This window comes from Acomys russatus, chromosome 2 (assembly GCF_903995435.1).
Source record: "Acomys russatus chromosome 2, mAcoRus1.1, whole genome shotgun sequence".
Lineage (NCBI taxonomy): Eukaryota > Metazoa > Chordata > Mammalia > Rodentia > Muridae > Acomys > Acomys russatus.
In genome coordinates this window covers 59,228,123-59,255,858 of record NC_067138.1, presented here as the reverse complement: position 1 = coordinate 59,255,858, position 27,736 = coordinate 59,228,123, and the positions used below count along the sequence as shown (strand labels likewise).

The 27,736-nt window shown below is 45.4% G+C and overlaps 2 protein-coding genes across 2 annotated transcripts in view; one reads left to right on the top strand and one right to left on the bottom strand.

The window, feature by feature from the left end:
• The window catches only part of Tex10 (testis expressed 10), a 38,979-nt gene extending 34,554 nt beyond the window's left edge, over window positions 1-4,425 (top strand). Inside the window, exons 14-15 of the mRNA XM_051161912.1 lie at window positions 1,432-1,642; window positions 3,827-4,425. Coding sequence (XP_051017869.1) covers window positions 1,432-1,642; window positions 3,827-3,940 — 325 coding nt within the window. The 3' untranslated portion in view covers window positions 3,941-4,425. The remainder of the gene's footprint in view (window positions 1-1,431; window positions 1,643-3,826) is intronic.
• A 701-nt stretch (window positions 4,426-5,126) lies between these two features.
• Window positions 5,127-27,736, bottom strand: part of Invs (inversin) — a 160,494-nt gene continuing 137,884 nt past the window's right edge. The window contains exons 13-17 of the mRNA XM_051161901.1: window positions 20,502-20,773; window positions 13,341-14,043; window positions 9,133-9,362; window positions 8,251-8,325; window positions 5,127-5,715 (exon numbers count right to left, since the gene is read on the bottom strand). Coding sequence (XP_051017858.1) covers window positions 5,612-5,715; window positions 8,251-8,325; window positions 9,133-9,362; window positions 13,341-14,043; window positions 20,502-20,773 — 1,384 coding nt within the window. The 3' untranslated portion in view covers window positions 5,127-5,611. The remainder of the gene's footprint in view (window positions 5,716-8,250; window positions 8,326-9,132; window positions 9,363-13,340; window positions 14,044-20,501; window positions 20,774-27,736) is intronic.

Genomic DNA, 27,736 nt, shown 5'->3' with positions numbered 1-27,736 from the left:
TCCTTGTACGTGGCTATCCAAATCTGGTTTTATGTCAGTACATGGGCTAGTTAAAGACACTGACCTTGTTGGTCTAGAATGGATTCCTTGTGCACCTCACACTCAAGTCCTTTAGTTGGAGTACAAGGAGTTGAATCATGGTCAGAAAGCTGAGATGTGGGGACTTGGGAAGGCTGTTCACTCTTGGTACAGCAACTAGAAAAGACTAAGGTTGGAGCCTTCAGCAATCCTTGCTGTGCTCTGGCACTGCTCCAGGGATTGACCTAACCAGGGTGGTGAGGCAATGAACAACAGGCACATTTAGAGAAAGCTGGGATTAGGTATGCTAGATTCTCAGGTGGAGAAGCTGCACCACTCTGGAGGCTCAGCATATTTATTATATACTGTTATATACAGGTGAACACAGCTAGGCGGGGTTATTGTATACAGCTAAACAAAGAGACAGGTTTAGCTAAAATTGGTAGGAGCAGTAGTCTCTGTAGGGGAGCAGTCTTCAGGCCATAAGCATCTTTGGGTCAAGGGAATGGGAGGAAGCTATGGTGGACATTTCCTGTATACACTGTCAACATTTGCAATCTACACCTGTGGGACACTTTGCCACTCAATCCAATGGAACTTTGTGGTTCATGAGGTGGCAGTGTCATTCAGACCTTTACTTGCTTCTCACAAGTGCCTGTACTTGCCCTCCAAATTGATATTGTGTAATTTAATTACACTCATAGATCATATTTATGATGAGCCTGTTTAGTGACATGGAAATGATCATTTGTCATTTTTTGTTCCAATGTTGCAATAATAGTTCCTTTATTGCCTATTTTCTGAAGTCTGTTTGGGGTCCTTCTCTCTGGAAATGAGCCCTTTCCTTTGTTCTGTGATACTGACCAGACTCTGGATGCAGTCATGGGCTTAAAGTTTCATCTGAGGATTTCTGTTATTTCTTGGGTGCAGCAGTCTTCAGACGTCCTCTGCATTGTAGTAATGGATCAGTGTCCAGTATTGGGTGATGGTTGTATGTGTGTAGATCATCCTGTTTCCTGACAAGCTCTGTGATATATAAAGTCCACTGTGGCTTCCAGGATGTCTGTTTTTTTAAGCCCAGGAAAATGCTTTTTACTAAATTTTCTAGCAGCAAAGTCTTAGTTGCTTTACTAGTTGTGGTTTGATGTATTTAGTTTGAAGTTTTTTTACTGAGGTAGGATCTTTGTAGTCCAGGCTAGCCTTGAACTCATAGTGTTGCCTAGTCTGGGCTTAATTAGAATCAAGGACACTTCTGTTCAGCTCCTAAATGTTGGGATTACAGGCATTGGCAAACACTGCATTTCTTGAAAGCTCATTTAGTTTTGGGTAATGTGGAAAAGACATTTCTCTTGTGTGTTGGCTCACTGACTTTTTTCTTTTTTCTTTCTTTTTAAAAACCCTGTTATCCTATAGGGACAAACTGTGGGGGGTTTGTGTCTCCATCCTGGCTCTCCTGCCTCGAGTCCTCAGGTTGATGCTGCAGAGTCTGCGGGTGAACAGAGCATCTCCAGAGGAGCTGCCTGTTGTGGGCCAGCTGCTTCGCCTGCTGCTTCAGCATGTGCCCCTTAGATCGCACATGCTGACCAATGCCATCGTAGTGCAACAGATCATCAAGAATATCACGGTAGGCAGCATGGGACCCAATGCTTTGTCCCTTAGTAGAAGACTGGGCTTGTGGGAGGCCAAGGGGTTCATTTGAGCTAGTGAGGTTCCTGTGTGCCATTTGACTCTTGTGGTTAATCAGCACCTTCCTTGTCTCTGATTCAGAACCAGTCTTTTAAAAATAGTCTTAAAATACTAAAGAAGGTGGCGCCAGAAATTCAGTTGGTGTTAAGTGTTACAGCTCTGAGGGAAAGGTATCTGAGAGCCAAGGAATACCCCAGAGTCACACCATACAACAAACCTCACACAGATTTATTGGGGAAGACCTGCCTCTGCTTGGGAGAGAAGCGGGAAGCAGGCTATCTTTTAAAACCCTGTTTAAAAATAGGGTTTCTTGGGGTGGAGTGGGGATGGGTGGAGCTTTCCAGGGTGACCTGGAGTTGGAGGGATTTTGTGCCTCGTACTTGGGCTTTTTTCTCTTAGGGCAGGGCCTGGATACTCTTTCTCCTCCAAGGGCTGAAGGCTGTTAGAGAAGAGGGGAGGGCTTACTCCTGGAGATTTAGGCACCAGAGACATAGCTATCAGGATTGTGAGACACTCTGTTGAGTAACTGTGACGGCAACTCTCTTAGTTTTGTAGTGAAGTGAGATGAATGCAGGTCTTGGTGACTGTTAAATGAGAATATTCATGTAATTTGTTTAGTTACCTTATATATTAAGTGCTGCCTTTGGCTTTGTTTTTTTGGGTTTTTGTTTTGTTTTGTTTTGTTTTTTGTTTTTTTTTTTTTTTTTGCAAGACAGGGTTTCTCTGTTTTAGCCCTGGCTGTCTTGGAACTCACTCTGTAGACCAGCCTGGTCTCAAACTCACCGTGATCTGCCTGCCTCTGCCTCCTGAGTGCTGGGATTAAAGGTGTGCACCACCACCACCCAGCTATTGTTTCTTATCATTTAAAAAAAAATTAAGCTCAGGGACAACTTTAGTAAAATTTGAGAAGAAAAAAACTGTACAGGCAAGCTGTAAATCTTAGCTCTGTGAAGGAAGGGGGGAAGAGAGAAAATCATGCCCATTAGTTAAGGGCGTGAGAAAACGGGCTGATAGAGCCTTGAAGCATAGGTGGTATCAGAACAATTGAGAAGGTCCAGGCTTTGGCCAGTATCCAAAAGAAAAGGGCAGTAAGAGGTGGAAAAGGAGAAAGGTGAAAGCTCCAGCTCTGTCTCTGCACCTGGCTCTTGAGAGGACTCCATCAATGTTTTGGTTTGGGAGTGAAAGAGATTGTATGTGGGTAGTTTAGGGTTTATTCACTGAAGTATGGTTGGGCTTCAGCATCATAGAGCTTTCATAAACATGTTACTAGGCACTTGCTGTGACTTTTCTAAGTCTTTGTAGAAGCAATGTGGAAGTGGGATAACTCAGAACAGGTGGGGGAGCTGGTCAGTAACTTTGATTATTATGCCTAGATTAGAGAATTAACCTACCCCTACAAAAGAGAGCTTGCTAGTTGGCCCTGTAGAACTCACATTAGTGTGAAGATCATGAAAACTGATTCCAAGGGGATGGTTGGCTGGCCATAAAATTTGTTATTTTATTATTTATATATTTTTTTATTATTCTCCAGCATGTCCAGGAGGAACAGATTCACAAAGAACTGTTGTTACACTTAAGGCCTTGTCAGACTGACCAAATAACAGATCCAACTTAAAAGGACTTACTTTGATAGTTTGAGAGGGCAGAATCTATTATCATGGAGTGATTCTGTTATCGAGTAAGCTCTTTGGCTGAGGTGTATCTGTGACAGTAGGTGTTGCTGGGCAGGGTTTACATCTCAGTGGTTCAGGAAGTAGAGAGCTTGGGCCAGAAGTAGGCTCAGTGTCCAAAAAGGTTCCTAACTTTCCAAAACAGCAACACCTGAGCCTGTGGGGCCCATTTCATAATTTTAAATCTTTATACAGAGTAGGAATTGTCACTGGCTATAGTAATGCCCAACAGGTTTTTGTTGTTGTTCTGTTTATAAAAGGGGCAGGAGCATAGGGGAGGGGAGGGAGGAATGGGAGGATACAAGGGATGGGATAACAATTGTGATGTAACAAGAACAAATTAATAAAATAAAATTTAAAAAAGGGGGTCAGGAGGATACTTTTATGGAGGCCATGAAAAATGTCTGCTAGTACAATTCTCACACTAAAGTACCTTTTGTTTTTCTCTGCAGACTTTGAAGAGTGGCAGTGTTCAGGAACAGTGGCTTACAGACTTACATTACTGCTTCAGTGTGTACATCAGTGGCCATCCCCAGGGGCCTAGTATATTGAATGCATTGTATTAGAAAAGCACCATGGTACCTCTTGTTTGTTCATGCATATCCATTTATTTTGAAGAAAGACTGATGTAATAGATGTTTGTCATTAAAGCTAAACCTTTAAAGATGTTCATGAGCTACCTTCATATAGAAGTGGGAAAATAAGGTCTAAGGGGTTTTGTGATCTCACACTGCCTAGACTAGCGTGGTACAAGGACAGGCAGTAGAGGATTTTGAATTTCATAAGAGCCCTATGTTTACAATATGGTGCCTTCATTCACTTACCAACAAATTAGCCAAATCTTTGTTATCCCATCTAGGTAAACCCGTTTTCATAATTTTTACTATAATTTAGTAAAGCAAAAGTCAAGGTAAGTGCTGTAGCTGTATTTTCTGTCATATAAAATGACCCCCACCCCCAACATTTCCAGTTAAAATATAGTTTGGAATATACTCGCTGTGTAAGACTACCCCTCTTCCAACGCACACCCTGTGCAGCAGACTGGGGCATGTGTCTGCAGACGGCCAGTGTCAGCCTACACTGCCCCTTTAAGGTGCACTCCACATTCACCCTGAAGATTCCACAGCCCTCAGGGTCAAATGGGCAAGTTCTGGTGGAGAGCCAATCCACACTCAAGTTCTCCTCTTCGAGGTACAGGTGCAGCGTGTTCCTCCCTGCTTCATACTCCCCACGGCATTCTTCTCCTCCCTCCCCCCCCCTCAACCCCCCATATGCTCTGGACATATGAAGCAAGGGGAAGCAAGCTATAGGTAAGTATAAGACGACTCCCAACTTTGGCACGTAATTGTCGGGGTGGGGTAGGGTTAAAGGTCATCTTATATGTAACATGTTGGAAAATATACATTAAACTTTCTTCCTGTCCTTTAGTGTTGGTGCAGGAGTGGCTTTATGTCATTTGTGCTTCTGTGAAAGCCCATAATGACATTTAATCCAAGTATTCTTAGAGAGCTAGAATATGGGTTACTTTGACAAAAGAAATGCATTCAGGGAAGGCTACTTACTTCTGCAAGTTGGCCAGAAGAGGCAACGGGAATGAGAGACCTAAGTTGTCCTGTTCTGCTGTAAACCCTGTCCTACCGACTTGATGCTGTGATTTTACTGAAAGCCCCAGTCAGAGAGAGTTCATGTCTGCAGCTTGTGGTCTCTCAGGGCCAGTTTGGACCCTGAGAACTGTAAGAAATCCAGAGTGTACTTTCTCAATGCAAATACTAGGATTTTGATCTAAATTTAAAATGTCTCTTGTGATATTAAGCACAGTACTTTCTAGGCAGGTAAGGAGTTGAAGGTGGTTGCTGTGGCACAGGTTTCCAGTCTCATTTAGGTAGTTTCTCTAGAGTGAAAAAACTAGGCCTGTGCCAGTTAGCTATCAGAGATCCCAGCCCAACCGCTCCTTTAGTGCAGGTGTTGTTAGTACACTGACGGGCATGCCAGCTCTCATCTCCAGCCCTGCTGACCAAGGTGAGGCCCACAGCGAGGCCGTCATACAAACAGGCTGCTTGGCTCGTTTCAGTGCTGAGGAGGAGAAGCCAGGAGGAGGCATTTGAACACTGTCTAGGAGTTGCTACCACATGCTGGGTAATAAGGCTTTAGATCCAGACAGCAGAGCTTTGTCATGAGTAGGAGACAGTTTACAAGGACTTGCCGAACTCCACACTGGTTCTAGTCTTCTTCCGGGGTTAGAGCTTTGGCTTGTTTTTTGATTGACTGGCTGGTTGCAGGTTGTAAGAAAACTTTTTTGATCTTCCACTGTTGTCAAGATGTACAGACTGCAAACTGCTCACTGTTAAAAGCAAATGGATATTTATGTTATTGATCTTAATGAAGAGAGTTATTGTGGTAAGGGAAAAGGATTTTGGATAGGGCTATCCCTGGAGCCAAGGAAGGAAGTGATGAGCTCGGTGCCTAGATGCAGACTTAGTTCTTCCTCGCCTCACTGATACAGTCATCTTTGTAAAGCAGGAACTAGACTGGGAGTTGTGAGTAGAAGCTAGATCAGTAAGACTATCCAAAAAAGGAGTTGAAACGTATAGATCAGAATCTGAGACCTTTGTTTTAAATTTTGAGTTTGTAGCTTAGTTTTGAACTCCTGCTTCAGTCTCCTAATAGTTGGGATTACAGGCACTATGCCTGCCTGTTAAAATAGATTTATTGAGGCCTGTGACCTTGGAATAACATTGTTAGGGCGCAACAGAAAACATTAGGTTTATGCACCATAACAAATAACAGGCTACAAAGTGGTAAGGTAACCTTGCTGAAGACATGACTGTGTTTTATTCTTAACTTCATGTGGAGGATCAAGTATGGAATGTGGGCAGTTTGGGCAAAGGAACATATTTTAATTTTCCCTGATTTCAAGTTACTGCTTTTGGAACATGGACACTTCAACTGTATCTTTTGAAGTGAGTTGTCATCTGCATTCCCCTCCAAAGGTGGAGGAGAGGAATATATTGTGTTCCCACAGAGGTGCCATTACCAGTAACTGCACTAGCCATGGTCATTCTTCTTGCTCGTGGGGAGCTTTTATTTAAAGAGATGGGCACAGGTGGCTAGGTATCAGTAAAGAGCTCAGTTGAATCTTGCGCGTGATGGCGCAGGTGTAGCAGATTGCACAAAGTAGAGATTGCTTATTTGGGTCTTATGCATACAAAGCAGTAGTCCAGGGAGGTTGCACTTGGAATTTCCATCAGTTGCTGCCTTTCTATGTGCAAAGCCTTAGGAGGGCACTTCCCCAAATTGGAACAGCAACATGGACACTGTGCAGAGCAATTTTTAAAGACCTGAATAACCCGCTGAGCAAAATCAGAAAACCCTTAGCCCTGCTGAATTCTTAAATCAAAAAGCAAACTAAAAATAAAGTCAAGTTAATGCTTCCCTTTGTGGTTCAATCATCTGATTCTGTGTTTTTGGACTATCTATGTATATTCAGTTCATTGAAATAATTTACAGACATGTTTTTGTTAAACATGTATAGACCAGTTAAACTTTTGCACCTATTTGGCTGGTTTTATTAAATGCTTTATGCTTATTGTAGGTGTGGTTGGGCCTCACTACCTGTGTTCCCCCAGATTTGGGGCTAAACAGATTCCATTTTATTTGATTTCAACTAAGTCAGAATTTTATAGGACAGGCAAGTTGCCTGTTATATGAAGTCTTTAAAAAGTATATGTTTATTTTATTAAGTATAATATTGAATTATTTACTCAATCTTTCCTCTAAGACTTTCTATGCTGCTGAACATACTCATTGTTAAGGACCTGTGGGTAAATCTCTGGATTTCAGAAGAGAGTGGTCAGATCACCCACTTTGTATTTAATTATACCTATATGCCATATTTCTGGTAATATGTGTCAGTTCTGCTTTTGAAGTATTTCTTGAGTCCATTATAAGGACAGTCTTGCCACATCTGTGGCCCTTGATTCCTTTGAAGGTTTCTGACCACCCCACCTGCTACTCTGTGATCAACCTGCCTTGTGTCACACCAATTAGCCAGCTCTTATTAAAGATTTTGCAGTACTTACTCTGCTTTTCCCCACCAAAAACTAAATGAATGCTAAAGTTCATGCTGACAGTCATTGTTCACCTTCTAGCTGCTGTTTCTTCAGGACGGCCCTGAGGGTCAGGGAGGGTGGGGGAGGTTGTTGCCATAGCCACCTGTGAAGATGGGCCAGACCTGGCATTAGCTGCTGACAGCCCTGAACTTACTACCCACTCTTAATACTGGCGTTAAGGAAGAGGCCCTGAGTAAAACTCAGATGATTTGTGAGGAAAAGAAATTTCCTGTGCTGCTCCTGTGGGTGGAAGTGTGCTAGTGAGCCTGAGCAGAGTATATGTTCAGTGTTTGTGGTGGTCGTCCATCTGTGGCAACAGGAGGACACTGAAAATGTGATAAGGATTCCAAAATATTCCTTTGAAGAAAGTATGTTTAGAATGTAAAGGGGGCAGCCAGGCGTGGTAGAGCACGCCTTTAATCCCAGCACTTGGAGGCAGAGGAAGGCAGGTCATTTTGAGTTCAAGGCCAGCCTGGTCTACAAATTGAGTCCAGGACAGCCAAGGCTACACAGAGAGACCCTGTCTCGAAAAGACAAAAAAACAACAAAAAAGAATGTAAAGGGGATCAATAATAGCTGCCATTTATTTCTATTGGAGGTAATATTAATCATAGATCTTAGTTGTGAAAATCATTTACCTCTTAAAGATGCTGGTGTCAGTAATCCATGAAAAAGGGATAAGAAGACCCATACTTGAAGTCAAGGATCATAGGAAAATTCATCCCATGCTCTCCCCATCTGCTCTGCCACTGTAGTGGTTTCCTTACCTGAACTGAGACGCAGCACAGGAGGGACTTTGGAAGTTTTGATAGGATGATGCACTTTACCTTCTTGAGAACAACCTGCAAATAGCCAACAGATGGTCACCTGATTAATGGCTGCCGTGACCTGACCCAGTTCTGCGTTACTCATTGAGGTGAGGGCTTGCAGGTGTCTTCCAGCATAAATTAGCAGGGTGTGGGAATACAGATTGAACATTCTTTAGGTGAAAAGTTTGGAAGCAGAGATGCTTCAGATTTTGGAGGGGCTTTGCTATTAGTTTTGAGGTTAATTTACTTGGTTTTAGGTATACTCGCATGGACTTTCCTGGCCAAGCATCCCTAATCCAAAAGTCCAAAAGCTGAAATTATTTAGAATTGGAAACTTAGTGATCACAGACATGGTAGGTTGGGAATGGACAAGGCCTGAAATGAGGTCTAAACTGCAGAGGATGGTCCTAAAGCTACTTGGGCTCCGTTGTCTGCTGAGCTAGCCAGACTATGGAACCTCAACTGCTGGTTTATTTTGAGGGCTTTTTGCAGAGCTGGAAATAGTTCAGTTTACAGCAATTCATCTGTTAAACGGATTGGGTTGAGGGCATGTGCATAGGTGAGCAACACTGCTACCTCAGCATAAGAATGGCCAAAGTGACCTAGGGTCTGAGAGTCCAGGAAGTGGGGTAACGTGAGGGAGGCCCCAAGCAGAGGTCCAAATTGAAGTGGTAAGGCTTTTAGTCTTGGCATTAAAGACTAATGAAAATTCTCCTGGTGCTTAGAAGTAAAATATTTTTTAAAAAATCTGGATGGAGGGTTATCCAATTAAGTCTTTTGCAGACTGGCATGAGACAAAGGATCCTGAGGTGTTTGTTGCAAACTACTCAGAATACTTACCATAGATCTGCCTGAGCACTGAGTGCCTGGCAGACTTTGTGGCCGACATGCCTTTGGGCAGACTCTTGGACGTTCTGCTTACTGAGGTGGACTTTGGGAACTTGAGGTCCAGTTCTTTCCTCCAAACCTGGAGGAGTAGGGCTGTGCACACTCGGGTACATCTGAACACATCTCCAGCTCCAAGCTGCTTCAAATGCAGAAGCCGAGATAGGTGCTTCCTGAGTTGGTAGCTGGTGGGGTCACAGAGAATAGGCTTTAAGACCCTTCAGTGCCAACAGCTCCGCGAAAGACTTGCTTAACCTAACAGGAGGCTCAGGCAAGCTCCCATCCCAGTTTCAGCATTCATGTTGAATATTGAAAGATTTAGACTGGGATTCAACTGGTAAGTCTTGACCTTCCAGCAGCCACAGGCAGATGACACAGGCTGAGGTGGAAAGCAGCACCTGCCCTGAGAGTGTCTTGTCAGAGCCAGGAGCTGCATGTTTGGAAGGCTTTCCATGGCTGCTTGGTACTCCAGTGTATCGTCAAGGGGGAGTGTCTGGGCAGCAGTAATGGGGCATTTGGGCCCAAAAGATGTGGTCAGAGCACCATTATTAATCATGCTACATTCCAGGCACCCTCCTATGGCTTGAGCCCTGGGATGCAATCTTAGGGCATTGGTAATGACTGAACATCTTAAGGTGATAATTAAAGCATGGGGTTTCTAACCTAGCACGGCTGACAGGTCAGCTCTGCCTGCCATGGGTGCACATGGAGTATTTCAGGAGAGCTACAGAGTTTAGTGTGATGACCCTCTTGGGAAGTAAAGCCTATGGCAGGAATGATGGCAATGTTTACTCTGTGTGTGTGTGTGCGTGTGTGCGTGTGTGTTGGGTTCTAGACCATAAGTACTTGTAGATTTTTAATATGACCGTCTTGAACCATTTAAAGGAGAGCTTCATTAGTTTTCATCTGTAGCTTTATTATCTATGACTCAAGACCTTACAGGAGAGCAACCAGCCCTATACCTATATGACAGTATGCCAATAATCTTCCTAAGTCTACTAAAACAAAAACAAAACCCTCCCTACTGGGCTTGGTGTTCCCCTGCCTGCTTCCCCAAAGGCCAATGTCAGCCAGCCTTCATGATTCTTCCCAGCAAGTTTTAAGTCACAGCATCTCTTATTGGAGTAGTACCACTGTCTAGCAGCTCAGCTTCCGGTTGAGATGCCAAGTATCTCCCCTGTTCTCTGCTCTGGAGAGAACTCAACAGGAAGCCCAGTCACTGGCTAGTGCTGTGGGAGCTTCAGCTTTCAGTCTATGAGCACCTGGTCGCATGGATTGGGACAGCATGCAGACAGAGGCTGCAGGTGGGAGCATAGTGCTCCTAAGGCAGAGGAACAGGTCCTCATCTCCCATTTTCAAGAACACTCCCTGTTTGGGGTTAACTCTGCTCAGGAGTCCTTTCAATCACAGGCAGTAGGTTCTTTTCCTACTGTCTATTGCTAATTTATATCTAATGTGCCCAAGAGATGCTGGTAACAGTTGGCTCTGCGTGTCACTAAAAATCAAGCATTTTTACATATCCATTTTCCAGCTTAGCTTGTCTACTACGCAGTTTTAATATTTAAAATAGGTAGTTGGGGAGGGCTGGGGAGATGGCTTGGCAGGTAAAGCACTTGCCATAGTAGCATGAGGGTGGCAGTTTGTATCCCCAGCACCATGTAAATACCACCAGATCTGGCAGCCCACCTGTAATCCTGCACAGCAGGGATGACATTCCTGGAGCAAGCTGAATTCAGTTGAGACCCTGCTCAGTGAGTAAGGTGGAATATGATAGAGTATGGGCCACCTCACCCATATACATAAAAATACCCTAAAACATAGTCGTGTTTGAATAAAAATCATAATTACTCCTATTTTTCCAGGCCTAAGCTTCCATCTTCTTGCTCCATCCATCTTCTGGCTGTTTCCCACCCTATACACGTTCCTTACAAAGATAACCTGCATTTCATGAATATCCCAGTGCCAAGCCCTGTCCCTGACACCCTTCACTGTTCCTTAGGCTTGGTGCCAGACACTGTTCAAGGACAGTCCTTTGGGCTTCTGTTGATAAGTAGAGAATACTTGAGAAACAATCACTCAGTATGGCTTGCCATGGGCCCTTTTGAGAGTTGATGTCCCACCTCAGATCTGCACAACAGTGCAGCCCAGCAGGACCTGCATAATCACCTGCCCAGGTGGGTGTGTGCTGTGAGTCACTGTTCTCCAGGGAATGGCTTTGGCTCATTTACTGTGGACACTTAGTGACAGGACCTGTCAGCTTCTGACTCTTCAAAGGAATCTGAGAACAGACAGTCTGAGAAGAGACCTTTCGGCTAGGGAGCAGCTGTGGGGCCTGAGAGGGTAAGCCCTGTTGTTTTCAGCCAAGATGCTTAATGCAAAGTTTACCTGGCTGGTGGCCAGTGTGTATGTTGGCATGAATTCCAAGGGAAGAAACAGTGGTTACTCCCACCTGTGACTTGCATGGGGGTGACCACTTTAAAGTCAGTACTGGCACCTTCTGCTCTTTATGTTAGTAAGATGACTCTCCTTGTGCCTCATTTGTGGGATGGGGTGAGACCAGACCTCCCTCACACAGTGTTATGAGGATTTGGCCTGACACGTGCATATTACTATTGACAATGGGAGCAATAACAGCAGCTGCGGGTGTGTGAGTACCACCCAGGTTCTCTAACCTCCTCAAACAAGAGCACAAGGAACCTCTATCTACCGCCATTATGATGACTGCAGCAAACACTAGTAATGGAAGGGGAAAGCCCTAGGATGTGGGCAATCCAAGTCTCAAGTGCTACTGCAGGCACAGGCCATCTTCCTGCTCCTTGTCTTGACAGCCTCCTGGGTGTGGCTGGAGCCACATGAACAGAGGGGAAAGGACATCTGGCTTAGTTCTGGCTTCTGTAGTCTCTGATAGGGTGTCTCAGAGGCCTCTCTCTAGCTTGGCTACTCTGCTCTGTGCTACTACTGTTTCTTTCTGGGGCTCTCTTTTCTGCTGATGGTGTGTGTGTGTGAGAGACATACAGCATATGAAGTTCCCAGTGACTTGCTGTTTTGTCACCATCTCCTGGCATTAAATGCCACATAACTCCACTGAACCCAGGGGGCCCAGTCCTTTCCTGTGTTGTCTACAAGGAAAGGCTTCGTTTGGAGTGGAGACTACAGTGTGAGGGAAGTGTCAGGCTCCACACACACTTTCAGTCCTCGAGCATAGCCTCCACCCAGCTTCTAGGCTCCAGTTCAGTCTGAGTGTGTGTGATGGCTGCTCAAATAGGGTTATGTATTTCAGGCACAATGATCGTGTATATCAAAGCACTGGGTTAGCTATTTGGAGAATGACTAATTCCTGGGTTAGAGATTAAAAAAAAAAAAGAAAAAATCTTGTGTGGAACGAGTGAGGTGACTGGGTGGGTAAAGACACCTGTCACCAAGCCCAGTGACCTATGTTCGATTCCTAAGCCCCACATGATAGAAGGAGAAAATTAGCTTCTGCAAGTTATCCTTTCACACACACAGGATAAATGTTAAAATTCGTTGTTTTTTTGTTTGTTTGTTTACTTGCTTTGTTTTTGACACTGGATTTCTGTGTGCAGCCCTGGCTTTATGGAACTTGCTCTGTAGACTAGGCTGGCCTTGAACTCAGAGTTCTGCCTGCTCTGTCGCCTGGAATGCTGGATTACAAGCATGTGCCATTTCACCTAGCTTAAAATATTCTCTTTAAAAAAGATCTTGCATATGATGAATCAGTTTACCAAGCATACATGATCTCATCACAGCAGTCAATAAACCTCAGGTGCAAGAGTTGATACATCCCACCACACAAATGGGAAAACTGAGAACCAAGGGAGGCCCAGAGGTTTGTCTAAATCAAGCAACTGACAGAGCTTGTAGTGCAATGTTGGGCTGTGTAACTGCAAACCAGAGCTTTTCTTTACTGTCCTGTCCTGGGCACTTTTCTGACACTGCCCCCCCCCCCCCCCCCAAATCTTCCATTTTACTTAAACCACTTAGAGTGCTGGGAGAGAGAGAGGCATACACAGGAAGGTTTCATCCAGTTGTCGCTATCCTGAAGACAGAAGTCACTGATAGACTGTAGAACTCACTGGGACACATGAGGTAGCACAGGGTGTCACAACAGCAGCAATGTAGACTGTAGCCCCTTGCCCTCCTACCTTCGCCAAGCTCGCTGGATGACTGCTGCTGCCTTGTTCTTTCTGCGAAACAGCTCTTTCCTGCTTCGTTCCCTTTGGATTATCTGCAATCGCTGCTCTACAGGAAGAAGGTGAATATTCACACTCTGTCCGGATGAGGGGCCATGAGCCACATCATTCTCTGGAGATGCCCAGATGTCCTCACACAGCTTCTTGTGTCCTGATTTCAACTCTTCTGTGCTGAGTGGCAAATCTGAGGAGACCCCTCCTCTAAGCTTGTCTTGGGCCACCTTGTTCCTTGGTGTGCGATGGTGGAGAGAACTTTGTTCGGCACAGGCAACTTCCCCCTTGGCACTGCCAGGCCTGCTGGACCCTGCTGGAGAGCACCTGTCTTTGAGCTGGTGGGTGCACCTTTTCTGGGAAGCACCTCTGGGCCTGGGTGCCTTGTCCTGCTTCCTGCTGGTCTTCCTGGGACTGTCCTGCTGGGAAGCACTTGCAACTGCAGGGCTAGAATACTCTCCTTTCTCAGCAGGCCGGGCTGACCCAATGGACAAGGGCTGCCTGCCTCTGCTTGGCCCCTCCTCACACCTCTGGTGCTCACCATTGGTCTCACCTCTGCACTTCTCCACAGAGGATGCTCCCTGACGCCTGCAGCCATCACCACCTTCACAGGATCTGAGGTGTGAACAAGCAGAGGGGCCTCTGCAGTGTTCCTTGGGTGTTTCTTTGGTAGACATGTAAGAAATAGAATAAAATCAGTTCCTAAAACTTTCAGGTGAGGGCAAATTATTCATTTGTTCACATGTAAGACGAAGACACATCTGTTAGTATTACAGTATCCATGTCAATGTAATCAGAACAAAACACTTCTTTCTAGCAACTTGATGGGCTAGGCAGCCTGAAAACACCAGTCACTCCCTAGACTACCAGGAACATCTTTTTTTTGTTGTTTTTGTTTTTTTTCGAGACCGGGTTTCTCTGTGTAGCCTTGACTGTCCTGGACTCGCTGTGTAGACCAGGCTAGCCTCAAACTCACAGTGATCCACCTGCCTCTGCCTCCCAAGTGCTGGGATTAAAGGTGTGTGCCACTATGCCTGGCCTAAGAACATCCTTTTAAAGGCACCTTCCTGCCTTCTAGGAAATACAGGGATCCTGGAGGCTGAAAAGAAAAAACTGAAAGGCAGAAAAGTGACTTCATCACTGCCCAGCAGTGGAGCAGGTAAAGGGTATCTCATTAGATACTTGGCTGTGTTGAGACAAAGCCTTGCAGGCAGAATGTTAACTGGAATGAAGACCTGGCAAGAAGCCAGGGCTCCTGAAAGGCTCTCCCTCTGAAGTAACAATACACATTAAAGTGTGCTCCCCAGCAGCAGGGGATGAAGATGTGTCTCAACCTAGACTCAGAATGGGTAGTCTCTCTTGCAAACTTGAAACCAGACTGGTGTTCCATGTTTTTAACCATAAGTGACATTAATGTATAAGCTGGTCTCAAGATGAGGTGTCCTAGGATATCCCATTAAAGCATATGCAATATTGCTTTTGTGTGACATGTCCTCAACTAAGTGTACAGAGAGGCGGTCTTCTGAAGATGACATCATGGTCCAAAATTACAAAGCGCACAAGGGAACAGTCTGCCTCGAACAAAAATGAATATACACATCATAGGATTAGGTTTCCTGGGAGCTTGATAAACACACATGAGATTAAACATATGTAAAAAGGTATGTTTGAAAAAGTAAATGTAACACATAGATTGGAAAACTTAATGAAAAGAGCATCAATGAGGAAAGAACTACTTTAGAAAAAGCAGAGTTGACATGTTTCCACTGAGGACATGGAAATACAGAATTAAATGACACAATCCACAGACGTGTTGAACTAGCAAGGCAGAAATAAAAGCAACCAAGAGCCAGGAGGCTCAGGTGAGCAGACTGGTGAGGGAGGTCCTTGGAGGTCACAGGTCTGAAGGTCAATCTTTCAGCTTAGAACCTGCTGAGAAGTGTTCTTTGGGACTGGGACCCTGGACAGCCATGCCTAAGGAGACAAAGGGAACTGGCAGTGACATGACACCTGCAGGTTCCCCGCTCTGGGCACGGGTCACAGGGCTCTTGAATTGCTAGCTCTCCTACGGCCAGGCTTTAGTATCATCTTAGGTTTCAAGTTATTCTTTTTATACCAGTGTTCAGATGTCAGACAGAGATATATAGGCGTATGAGTTAAGTCGGCAGAGCAGCAGCCAGTGAGAAAGAGAACATATATGTATATATATATATATATATGAGATTACATATTATAAGCATTACCATGTATCATATGTATGAGAATATTCATTGCGATGGTTTGAATGAGAATGCCCTCATAGGCTAACACATTTGCACACTTGGTCCCATGTTTGGGAAAGATTAGAGAGTGTGGCCTTGTTGGAAAGGGTGGGCTCTGAGGTTTCCAAAGACCATGCTGTTCCCAGTTAGTTCTCTCTGCTACAGAACCATGCCTGCTGTCCTGCTCCCGTCACGGCTGTGTACTCAGCCTCAGAAACTGTAAGCCTCATAACCTCTTTTGTAATTTGCCTTTGTCATGGTACCTAGTCATAGTGTGTCGCAGCACTGGGTCACTGGAGAAGTCCAACTAGTAGCAGTGTGATTAAAGGACAAAATAAAAAGGCTTATCAGAAAGTGAAGAAATCCACAGTGTTGAAGGTTGGAAGCCACCTATCCCAGTTCTGTGTAGTCCACAGCAGACCTGGCTGCCTTTGCAGTATTGCTGTGCCAGGAATGCTTTAGAATAAGGGCAGCATGCTCTACTCTACCCTGTGCAGTCGCACAAGGTCTGCAGAGCAGCACAGCAGCAGAGTAGCTCCAGGGCATCGTTGTCATTCAGCAGAATAGACACTCTTGGGTAATCAGTGTGTGCTCACATCTGGAGGAAAGAACATGGTGATGCTGTCCTCAGTCCTGACGGCTAATTCAGCACAGCTGGGACAGTGTGGGCTTCAGAGCCTGTCTGCCAAATGAATGCATGGACAATGCAGGGAACTGAGCAGAAGCTTCTCCTTGGCCATGTGTCTGATACAGCATGTGCCCAGTAAAGACTCCGTGTCAGGGCTGGTCATCAGGGTTTTACTGCAGATCTCCAGCCTCAGCTCATTGTACCCAACTACACATTCAAGTATTTTGTAGTATTAGCCATCCAGTGAGGTAATGGGGATGCAAAGTACTAGACACAGTTCCTGTTACGAGAGAATGTACTGGGGTTGGGGTGGAGTCAAGCCTGTGCAGTCTGACTGTGGAGTTTCATCTACTCAGAGGAGGAGTTGAATTCTCACTCTTAAATCTTTGCTTAAGACCAGAATGTGGCAGAAATGATATGAAAGTGCTGGAGTGTACAATTTCAGGCCTTGAAATATCTGCCTTCTCTTTGAGCACAATGAAGATGGTAGAATATAGTTGGGAATGACAGGCCAGAGAGAAGAAGAGATCTAAGGCTCCTCAGCCATCAGCAGCACTAGTGGCCAGACATACTGAGGAGGCCACTTTGGCTTTCTACCCAGTCAACCCTGCCAGTTAAGCAGCCATATGAGTGAGCACAGGTGACCCACAGCACTCTGAGAGGCAGTGAACTGCTCTTTTAAGCCACTTGGTTTGGGGGTAGTCTCTTATGTCACAAACAATAGCTGACATAGAAACGGAACCCTCAGAAAGAGAGGTGCTGCCCTAACAGAGACCCCTGACATTGACTTTGGGACTGGCTGGGCAGAACTGCTAGGACAATGAAGAGACTGCATTGAAGCTGGGAGAGCAGGAATGGATTACCACTGGGGTGCGGAGAAGGTGAACCTTGTTATTAAGGGCAGAGTACTCGGGAGCATGGTCCTTGCAGTAACTTGAGAGATAGGACACTACACAGTGAACCCAGAGACACTGCTCAGGTGATCTCCTGATGGAATGAAGGAGTAATGGCTGCTTTTACACTGAAGATGATGAGGTGTGGGGAGAAAGGAATATAAATAAAGTACAAGCAGAATTTAGAGAACAAAAAATAAAGATCCCAGGATGTGCTGGGTTAGAGCTGGAGAGAGAGAGGAGAGGAGAGGAGACGGGAGAAGGATGAGGGTGAGGGAGAGAGAGAAGGGGGCAGGGAGGGGGGAGGGCGAGGTAGAAGGAGGGGGCAGGGAGGGGAAGGGGGAGAGGGAGAGAGAGAAGGGGGCAGGGAGGGGGGAGGGTGAGGTAGAAGGAGGGGGCAGGGAGGGGGAAGGGGGAGAGGGAGAGAGAGAAGGGGGCAGGGAGGGGGGAGGGCGAGGTAGAAGGAGGGGGCAGGGAGGGGGAAGGGGGAGAGGGAGAGAGAGAAGGGGACAGGGAGGGGGGAGGGTGAGGTAGAAGGAGGGGGAGAGGGAGGAGGAGTGTGTCTTGGGATAAAGATCAAGCCAAAAGTATGGCTGCACTGCCCTTTATTGGGACATCAAAAATATATAAAATGGAACATTTTGAGATTTCTAAGACTCTGTGAGCATCTTCCCTGAGAATTGCATGACACACAGGAAGTCTGTTGGAATGGATGCAAAGTGACTTCCTGAGATATTCACATTCCTGAGGTCAACCTGAACTTGACATGGGAAGATATCTTAAATTAAGGAGAATCCCAGGGAATCGATGGTCTATAGGCAGGAAGCAGCCTGAGAAAGGTACTCTGTTTCAGACTTGGCTACTTCTTAAGAAAAGGAAGGGCTTCTCAGGAGCAGGACAAGAGCCAAGGAAACAATGGCACAAGGAGCCGCTGAGGAGGAATCCTGATCAGGCCTCTGCAGGGCAGGGGCCATGCTGGTGTGGCTAGCAGGCTTCCTGACTTGTTCTGGCCTGCTGGCTAGGCCTCCTCCTCCTCCACCTGAAGCCTGTCAGCTGTGACTATTGTGCTCTCACACCACCGATGTGATTTCAGGCCTGTGGGAACATGACTAATGCATCTTTATTGGTTGCTTGATATTTAAACTGGAAGAGTCCCACTCTGGAAAGCTTCAGCACATCTGGACTTTGAGCCTGATGTGATCATTCGGATGTGGGGTCAGAAATAGGAGTAAGAATACTTCCCATGTCAGAAATACGTGGACAAGCTGTGACAAAATGGCTACGAGTTTCTCTCCTCACAGGGTGCACATAGTAGGAGTCTCCTGTCACTGGTTAGTCTGGGATGGTCTCCTAACTCTTGTTGATCAACAGCGTGGTATGTGCATTCGGTAGCCTGTTTCTCAAGAGGTCTTGTAGTTTCTGCATTTGTTTCCTGAGAACAGTGTGAGGGTGTGAGTCTAGCTTACTGGACGGATGGAAGGACATTGGTAACAGCGCTGGCTGCCAGACATGTGAGGCAGCCGATCTGAGACATTGGAATTCAGCCTGGGCTCCATGTGAGGGGCAAGGCTTCTGGAAGCCTTCTAGGGAACAGGTAAACTGTAGCATCCTGGGGAATGAAGACTGGGTGTTCTAAGCAACTTAGTTTTAGTGTGGTGTGTCACACGCAGCAACAGACAACAACAGCAGTCCTGTACTTATCGCTCTTGCCATGTGGTGGGAAAAACAGACAGTCCTGCCAATGACAGCAGTGAAGACGATCTTTATAATCGGGGCGGCTGGGGAGGGATGAGAAATTAGGACACGGAAGCATGGCCTTGTTTAGAGAGGTGATGTGGCTGTGCCAAGGAAGCACGGTATAATTCACACAGAAACAGAAAATGTCACCTGTCAAGGCCCTAAGAAAGAACTCAAAATATTCAACATGGCTGCCAGAATATTAGTTATAACCATTCGGTGCCAATTATATTGGGACTTTCTTGGGATCGCCAGCTCTCAAATGACACAGAGACCTTTTATTTTAATATGAAACTTGGCCTTAGCTTAGGCTTGTTCCCAACTAGCTCTTATAACTTAAATTAACTCATTTATACAAATCTATATCTGCCATGTGGCTCGTTACCTCGTCTCAGTCCCTGGCACCTGTTTCTTCCTTTGTGTCTGACTGGCGAATCTTCTCCCTCCGATTCCTTCCCAGAGTTCCTATCTCTACTGGAAGTCCCGCCCTCCTCTCCTGCCTCTACAATCAGAAGGTGAGGGAAGTGTACGTTTACAAAATATGATCCAGGTGCTGAGCAATTAGAATAAGAAAACCAAAGGACAGTACTCAGCTCTGTAGCAGTACAGAATTAACAACTGATGACACAAAGAAAACCTTCACACAGTGCATGAAAAGGTCACTCCAACAATGGGCACCTAGTCAAGGCCAGCTGAAAGAACCAGCGAATGAAGACTTACATGACGTTGGTGAGAATAAATCCTATAGATTGTTTTATTTCTATCCATAACTACCTTGTAGGGCAAGGTACACTCCCATTTTATAGCTCAGTTAATTGAGGTCCAGAGAGACAGACTGGATTATCCAAACCCTAAGTGACAGGGAGCTCTCGGAGAACTTTTCAAAATAATCTATACTAAGATATTGTTTGCTTAAAAAAAAAAAAAAAAAAAAAAAAAAAAAAACTATCAGCAGTTGCCTGTAGATTTGGGGAGGCTTTTTACCACTGTTTAATTTGTAACAGTTCAAAGTATTTAAAATGCCTCGTGTAAACACTGGGCCACGATGACAGTGATAACAGCTGATCTTCACCAATGATATTTATTTAAAGATTTATTTTTATTATTTTAAAAATTCAGTGTATACGTGTGTCAGTGGGGTGGGGATATGTAAACCTAAGTGCATGTGCCATAAAGTCCAGAGCAAAGACTCAGATCTTCTGGAACTGGAGTTACAGGTGACTGTACACAACCTGATGTGGGAAGCCCCAGCAATGACACAGTGCTGCAGCTCCCTAAGTGACAGAGCAGTGTCAGTGTTTCACTCAGTGGTGAACGTATTGATGTTAGCAGACCGAAGCAAGCTACACATGTCATACCCAGAGCCACAGTGTCCAAAACTAGATGAAAAAAAAAAATGCACTCAAAACACTACAAGTCGGTAAAGAAAGAGTCCTAGGATGGTTCTAGAAACTATAGTGAAGCAAGAGAAAGAAGAAGAGTGAGAGCCAGAGGAAACGAACAACAGAAACCACATCACCACAGGCCTTGGCGCTACTGTAATACCTGGCAGGCAAGAAGTCCAGGCCACTGCTTGGCCTCAGAGAGCCCAGGCCCAGCTTACCATTTGGCTGCCTGGAGGCTGTTCGTTGAAGGTCTGAGGAACAGTCCTTGTGGGAGGCTCTGCCTGGACATTGGCCTGCAGACCTGCTGGGTTCTGGGTCAGGGCTCTGGACCTTGTGGCTAGCAGGTGGCTGCTTGCCAGGACTCTGCTTGCTGGGCTCATTCTGGGAGCTGAGTGGGCAAGGGGGGCCTTCGGGTTTTGGGGGGTCTGTGCTCAGCAGTCCTTTTTGCTGTTCAGCTTCCTTCCGCTTCTTTTCCTCCTCCCGTTGTTTTCTGGAAACAAAGGCAAAGAAGAGAAAAAAGTCAAAAAGGCCTCACCTGCTTCAGAGCCGTCAAGATGGGCTGGAATGTCGAGAGGAGCTGGCACACCATGGGATGGAGATGCACTTTCTGAGGCTGGCTTTGTCTCTAAGCATAACAGCAACCACCTCCTTGTACCAGGCCTTAGAGAACGTAGCCAAAACCATCACACAGATCAGTCTGCGCTGCCGAGACACACACAGTCTAACCAGGTTGCTGGGCTGTTCCTGGAGCTATGCAAAACTCCACCCTTTTCTCTCCTGGTCCAGCAAGCACAGCAGAATGCCGCCAAGGCCCTCAGTCACAGGGGCTGCCTTGAATCTGCTCTACTTGTAAAACAGACCATCACAAACAGAAATGATGACATGGGAAAGTTAACTGTAGACACCTTATAGCTCCAGCCCAGTCAGGCCTCTGAGATGATTTTCAAAACCAGACGGTGCACTGATGGCTCAGCTCAGTTTCTGAGCAACAGTATAAAAACGCTCGACAGGACAAGCCAGGTCTAGAGATCAGCAGCAAAGAAAGGCAAAGGCAAGCCATCAACAGTCCCAGAGAGCTGGCTCAGGCCAAACATGGGGAGGGGCTAAGGACAGGACCTATTGGACCAGTGCGACTATATAATTGTAGGGACCCTAACATTCCCTGAGGTTCTTCTCTGTGGGCACGAAGGACACAGAATGAAGACTGCAGACCCCAGGTCCACCCTGGACAATCTTTTACCCAGAAGGGGACAGATAGGAAAAGAGAAACCTACATACAAGCTAGTAAATGCCACTCAAGGTGATTGACAGGTGCTATGGAGTGGATAGCCTGGAGTATAGGTTACATTTCAGAAGAAGGTGGAGACACCCAGGTGGCTGCAGTTCTGCTAAATGCTATAGGCAGGGAGAGGGAGCCTCGCTCTGCATACTGTGCAGAGGAACAGAGTGGCTTTAAGGGAATGGTCCTGGATCTTTCCATTGACATGCAAGTGTGACTGGGCTGGCATCTCTGTGGATCTTCACAACAAAAAGAGTGGCTCACAGGTGATAAATGAGATTTATTGTTTGAGCTTATTTCTTTTAAGAACCAAAACATCTCCATTTAATTTAAGAAGCCATTACACAGCCAGGGGCCAGGCTCTGTTACCACAGGCCTCCAGTAAGGTCTGTCACTCGACAAAATGGCAGGCAGCCTGACAAAGTGATGAGAGTATGTAAACATCAAACAGGCTGCTTCCTGGAGACTTCTTTGGAGATGGAACGGTGTTTTATTTTTATTTTTGTAGAACTAAATAACCAGAATTAGCAGAAATGACATATTCATGAGGGTATTTAACTCAACCTCAGGTGCAAGAATATGAAGTTTTTTTTTTTTTTTAAAAGAAAATGATGCATTAAAAAAAAATTAAACCTTCCAGGTGTCACAGATATTAAATCCTTGCTCTTCCCAGTCCCCTTGGATCTGGTAGGGGTAGGGACTTGTCAACATCTTGTGTCTAAATGAGGAAGAAATCACAATTTCCATCTCCTAGCACTCACTTTTCAGAGGCGAGCCTTGTTGCTCTTAACCCTATCCGGGGCTGATTTGCTCTTGATCAACCTGCAGGGCTGCAGAGCCAGATGCACAAACATATAAGCACCCCAGCACGTTATGAAGGTAAGTGGTGTGTAAACGCTGCCTTGACTAGGACAGGCAAGTTAAAGTGCTACACTTACGGAGACTCACAGATTGGAATGGAAAATGTTCAAGGGTGTCTGCTCACTAGATTAAAAATAACCCAGGTCAGTAGAGCACACCTCAGAGTATGCTTATGACAGTGGCTTTGAGAGACAGATCCTGAGGCCTCTGGTCTAATGTATGGATGAATCGCTTGATGATCTTATTGTAAAGAGGTAGAGGTGGGCCTAGCTGGAGGAATGGATCATTGGAGGTGGGCACCTGAAGCTATATTTTGCTCTGTCCTTTCCTGTTCTCTCCCTGCTTCTTGGCTGCCACAATGTGAGCGCCAGGAAGGATGGGTACCACCAAAACCGAGAAGCAAAATCTTTCTTCCTTTAAGTTGTGTCTGTCAGTCATTTTGGTCACAGCAGTGCAGAAGTCCAGTGCTTCCATATGGCAAAGGGGGAAACGAAGGCATAGAAAGCATGTCCAATGTGTAGCCACTGGGCTGTGTCCCAGGATAGCTATAAATATAATCAAACACATGTGTGAGTGACAATGCCATGTTACAATATCAGAAGACTAGGGGCTGGTGAGGTGGCTCAGTGGGGAGATGTGGCTTCCATACAAGCCTGGTCATTTGAGTTCAATCTCAGGGTAGAAGGACAGGACTGATCCCCCCAAATTCTCCTCTGACCTCCACATATATGCCAAGGTATGTGCACCTACATACACATACCATGTATATATGATATGGAAAAAAAGGACTGTACACTTCTAGAGAGTACCAAGTCTCTTTTATGAGGAGGTCTCAGAACCAGCAGGAGCAATTACTGAATACTTACTTTTTTGACTCTTACCAAAACCACATACTGAAAGGCACACAGTCCCTGCTCTTAAAAAACTGACAGTCAAGTGGGGGAACCAGATCCACACCTTCCTGCAGATAGGGAGGGAGATCGGAAGGGATGAGTACTAAGATGGAGGTGTCTACACTGATATGGGGGGATGCAGGAAGCAGATGCTAATTAGACAGAGACAGGAAAAGGCTCCTTATGAAGAATGTCAAACTAGGAGAGGAGTGAAGGGAGAGGCTATTCCAGGCTGGGTGAGAGCATGAGCAAAGACTTGGCAACCAGCTCTCAGGCAGTCTTTGACTTAGAAGACTTCTCAGAGGCCAGTGCTTCCCTCTGGTAGTACCTGCAGCGATGATAACCAAGCTCCCACCGTAGGGTTTCTAGTGAGAGCAGCTGGTTGCCGCAGGAGACGGAGGGCTTGGCTACAACCTTTCCCCTGGCTGTTGCTTAGTATTCAGGGTCTGTCAGATCCTGCTTCTTCATTGTCTCTGAGTAACAGGTAGAGTATTTGGTCTTTACTTCCTTCCCAGAGAATAAGAAAATATCATGTGTCTGGGACCTTCTGCTTTTAGAATAGTAGAGCTGGAAGGACCTCAGAGATCATTCAGTCCAGGTAAAAGGAAGTCTTTTGTGACTCACCAGTCACTTTGAGAATGAGGGTTTAAAAAAAAAAAAAAAAAAAAAAAAAAAAAGCTGTAGCTCCTCTTTCCCTAAAATGGACATACACTCTTGACCTATGGACCGCTGTGTGTGGCCTTAGAACATTTCTAGAGCCTTGAAGCCCATCTGACTAAGGAAACTTTTTTCATTTGCAGATGAGAGATTGAGGCTTTGAGGAGTTGGGCTGCATGAAGGAGACCACAGAGGTAACTCCTCCTCCTTACATGACTTTGGGGGGCAAAACAGTGAAATGCATAGCCCAGCCCTGAAGAACTAGGGATGGTCAGGCAGACAGCCTGCAGCAAGCCCTGTTATAAAACCAAAGGATGTCTGTGGTAGGAATAGGAGTGACATGAGCATGCCTCAGAGTGGTTTGTGAGAAGATAGTTAGATTTTCCTCTTTGGCTTTGAGGAGTAGTTTTCAAGGAAAAATCCTTCTGGAGGCTAGGGTCAGCAGCTAAAAGCATGTACTGCTGTGCAGAGGGCCTGAGTTTGGTTTCCAGCATCTAACGAGGCAGCTCGCAACTGCCTGTGACTCCAACCCTAAGGGGATGCTATGCCTCTCTGGTCTCCACAGGCACCTGTACTCACATGCACATATTCAGTCACAGATACACACACATACATGTAAGTAAACATGACTTAACAAAAGAGAAAAGAAATGTCAGACAGAAACCTCCACGGATGGAATGTGCTCTCTTGGGAGAGACAAAATTCCCTGTCGTTTGATTTTCTTGAGGACACAGAACTCCTTGTAGAAAGTACTTGCATGAACTTGGTGGGCAGCCTGGATGTACTTGTGTAACTCTATACGGCCATCTCAGTCTCATGCCAGAAGGAAGCCCAGGTCTCTCGGTTTGAGATGATTGATCTTGATGGTTCAAGTCTGAGGGTGTGTGGGCATTGTAGCGGAGAGAAAAGAGACCTGGAGACAGTGCTGGTACAAGAATGAGATAGTATAGAATTGTATTCTAGGGGTCCGATGTGTTGTGGTGACCATAGGATGGCAAGGTGGGAACGTCCAGTGGGCAGCTGAACACACAGGATCAGCGTTTCAGGGGCTAATGATGGGAGACTGCTTAAGGGGCTTTCTAGAGAGATGATCTAATTTAAAATATTTTTTTGAGAAGGATCTCTAGCTATGTGGCCCTGGACTCATATGACCCTTCTCTGCATGAGCCTCCGATAGCTGAAACTACAGATGTGCTCCTCTGTTCTGGCTCTAATGTAATTTTTAAGGATGGGTACATTTCCAGTAGAAAGAAGGATAGCATGTGTACAGTGTAAAGGGTAGGGCTGAGCTCAGTGTGCAGATGGTACGATTCCTAAGATGGAGGAAGGAAGAGTGAGACGAGAGAGTAAAATATAGTCCCGTAAAAAAGGAGGCTTCAAAGAAGACAGATGATTGACACAAACAAGGTTCTGCCTCAGATACTCTGTGCTCTGGCAGGTAAATTATACTATATTTATTTTGGCAGCGGCTCAAGCAGTGCCCTATGAGATATGAAGTGCTTTTAAATAAGTATGGGTATTTCTTAAATAGGAACGTCTAAACTACCTCTTAGAAAATATATCTGTAATCTTGTGTCTGCCATGAATTAGAGATCACTTTCCTTCGTGTTTAATGAGACCCTTTCACCTGCTCACATTTCAAAGGAGATTCCTGATGTCCAAACATGGGTAAACGAGAAGTAGACATGGCGATGATGCCATGGGCCTAGCACCACACATTCACCAAAGATGCAGCACAGAACTCGGATCTTTCTTTCTTTCCTCTTTCTTTCTTTCTTTCTTTCTTTGTTTCTTTCTTTGTTTCATGTATATCGTGTTCTATCTGTACGTATACCTGCATGCCAGAAGAAGTCATCAGGTCACATTATAGATGGTTGTGAGCCACCATGTGGTTGCTGGGAATTGAACTCAGGATCGTTAGAAGAGCGGTCAGTGCTCTTAACCTCTGAGCCATCTCTCCAGCCCCATCTTGAAGACAAATTAAATAATGATGTGGGCTTTAAGAAGCAACTTTTGAGAGTTGAAGTGAGACAAATGAGAGCAGTCTCCAAGAGCTTCACCTGGGGTCTATACAGTGACGAGTGCGGGAGCTTGGGGTCCACTCAGGAATGAGTGTGGGAGGTGGGGGTCTGCTGAGTGTGAAGGGAGGTCGGGTCCACATAAAGGTGAATGCAGAAAATGGGGTCCACACAATGATGAGTGCAGAAAGTGGGGTCTATATAAGGGTGAATGCAGGAAGTGGGGTCTAAACAAGGGTGAGTGAAGGAAGTGGGGTCTGAACAAGGATGGGTGTGGAGGTGGGGGTGGACAAAGAAAGAGTGAGATGATGGTTGGATGTTATGAACTGTACTTCCAACACTGACACCAGGAAGGCATGTCTGTAAGTGAGGGACAACAGCACACACTTCAGCTTTCCCACTGTGTTAAGTCACAGTATGATTACAAGCAAGCACAGCTGCCATTTAAGAGTTCCCAAATGTTGACTTCAGAAGCTAGAAATTAAAAACAAAAAGCTCTTTCTTCCATTGCAGAGGACATCAATGGAATAACAACGAGAGAGGCTTGGTGTGGTCCTTTTCTAAAATCTCCTTGCTGCCTCAAGCCTCTGGACTAGGACACCGAACATGTTACGTAAAGGTAAACTGTAAAGCGCGATGCTGTTTAAGGGGCCAACGTTTAAACCTTGTACAGGAGATACAACACGTCCCCAGCTCTGCACTGACAGGAGATACAACACGTCCCCAGCTCTGCACTGACTCAACAGTGAGTTCATTCAAACTAGTCCCTCTGGGAGAGGAAGAAGCTTCTAGTGCAGACTTGGGAGTCTCCACACAGCTGAAGAAGGTCCCTAAATCAGGTAGTCTACCTCATGACATATCACAGACGAGGAAACCGAAGGCCAGAGAGAAGATGGTCTTTGACCATCACATAAATCTCAGCATCCGGCCACCCTCCCACTTCATTACCCCTCTTTCTCTGCTGGGAAGGGCGTACAGGGAAGAACTCAAGTCTCCTGCCTCTACAAATGAAGCAGGATGGGTTTGGATGAATATATTCCTTTTTGTGGACATAGAATGTCAGCCGTGGTGCTGCTGGAGAGTGGCACTTCATAGTCAGGTGTATGCATATGCATTGTATATGCATATGACTGAATCTGAAGGGCTCTTACATATTAAGCTGCAGTTTACGGAACCATCAATAGGAGGAAATAAAGCAGTGCTTCTGTATGGTTTTGTTTCCTTTAGTTTCTGTTTCGCACTGTGAATCGGGGATTAAAACAGTAAATAGAAAACTCTAGAAACAACCAATTTCTAAGTTTTAAATTTTGTGCCATGCTGAGCAACATTTTGTTCTGAGGGTCACAGCTGTGATGCCACAGTTCTGTGTTCACAAAACTTTCACACTTAATAATACCTCCGAAACACCAGAGCAAAAATGCCAAAAATTAAGGTCTGTCAAAGAGGGCTTTCCTCAAGTGAGAGATTTTTTTTTTTTTTAAGTGAGAGATTTTAAAAAGTGTGTAAGATATTTTGAGAGAGAAAGAACCGCATTCTTGTAATGTTCATATGATCTGTTGTTAGCATGGTTCTACTGTATTACTGCGTAATCTCTTACTATGCCTCATATATAAGAAAAACTTATCATGGGCACACACGAGCAACAACAATCAGCCAAGTATGCCCAGAAAGCGCTCAACTTATGACAGCTCTGGAAAGCTATTGGCAATGTTGAGTGCCCTAAGACACCTAGTGAACACCAGCGT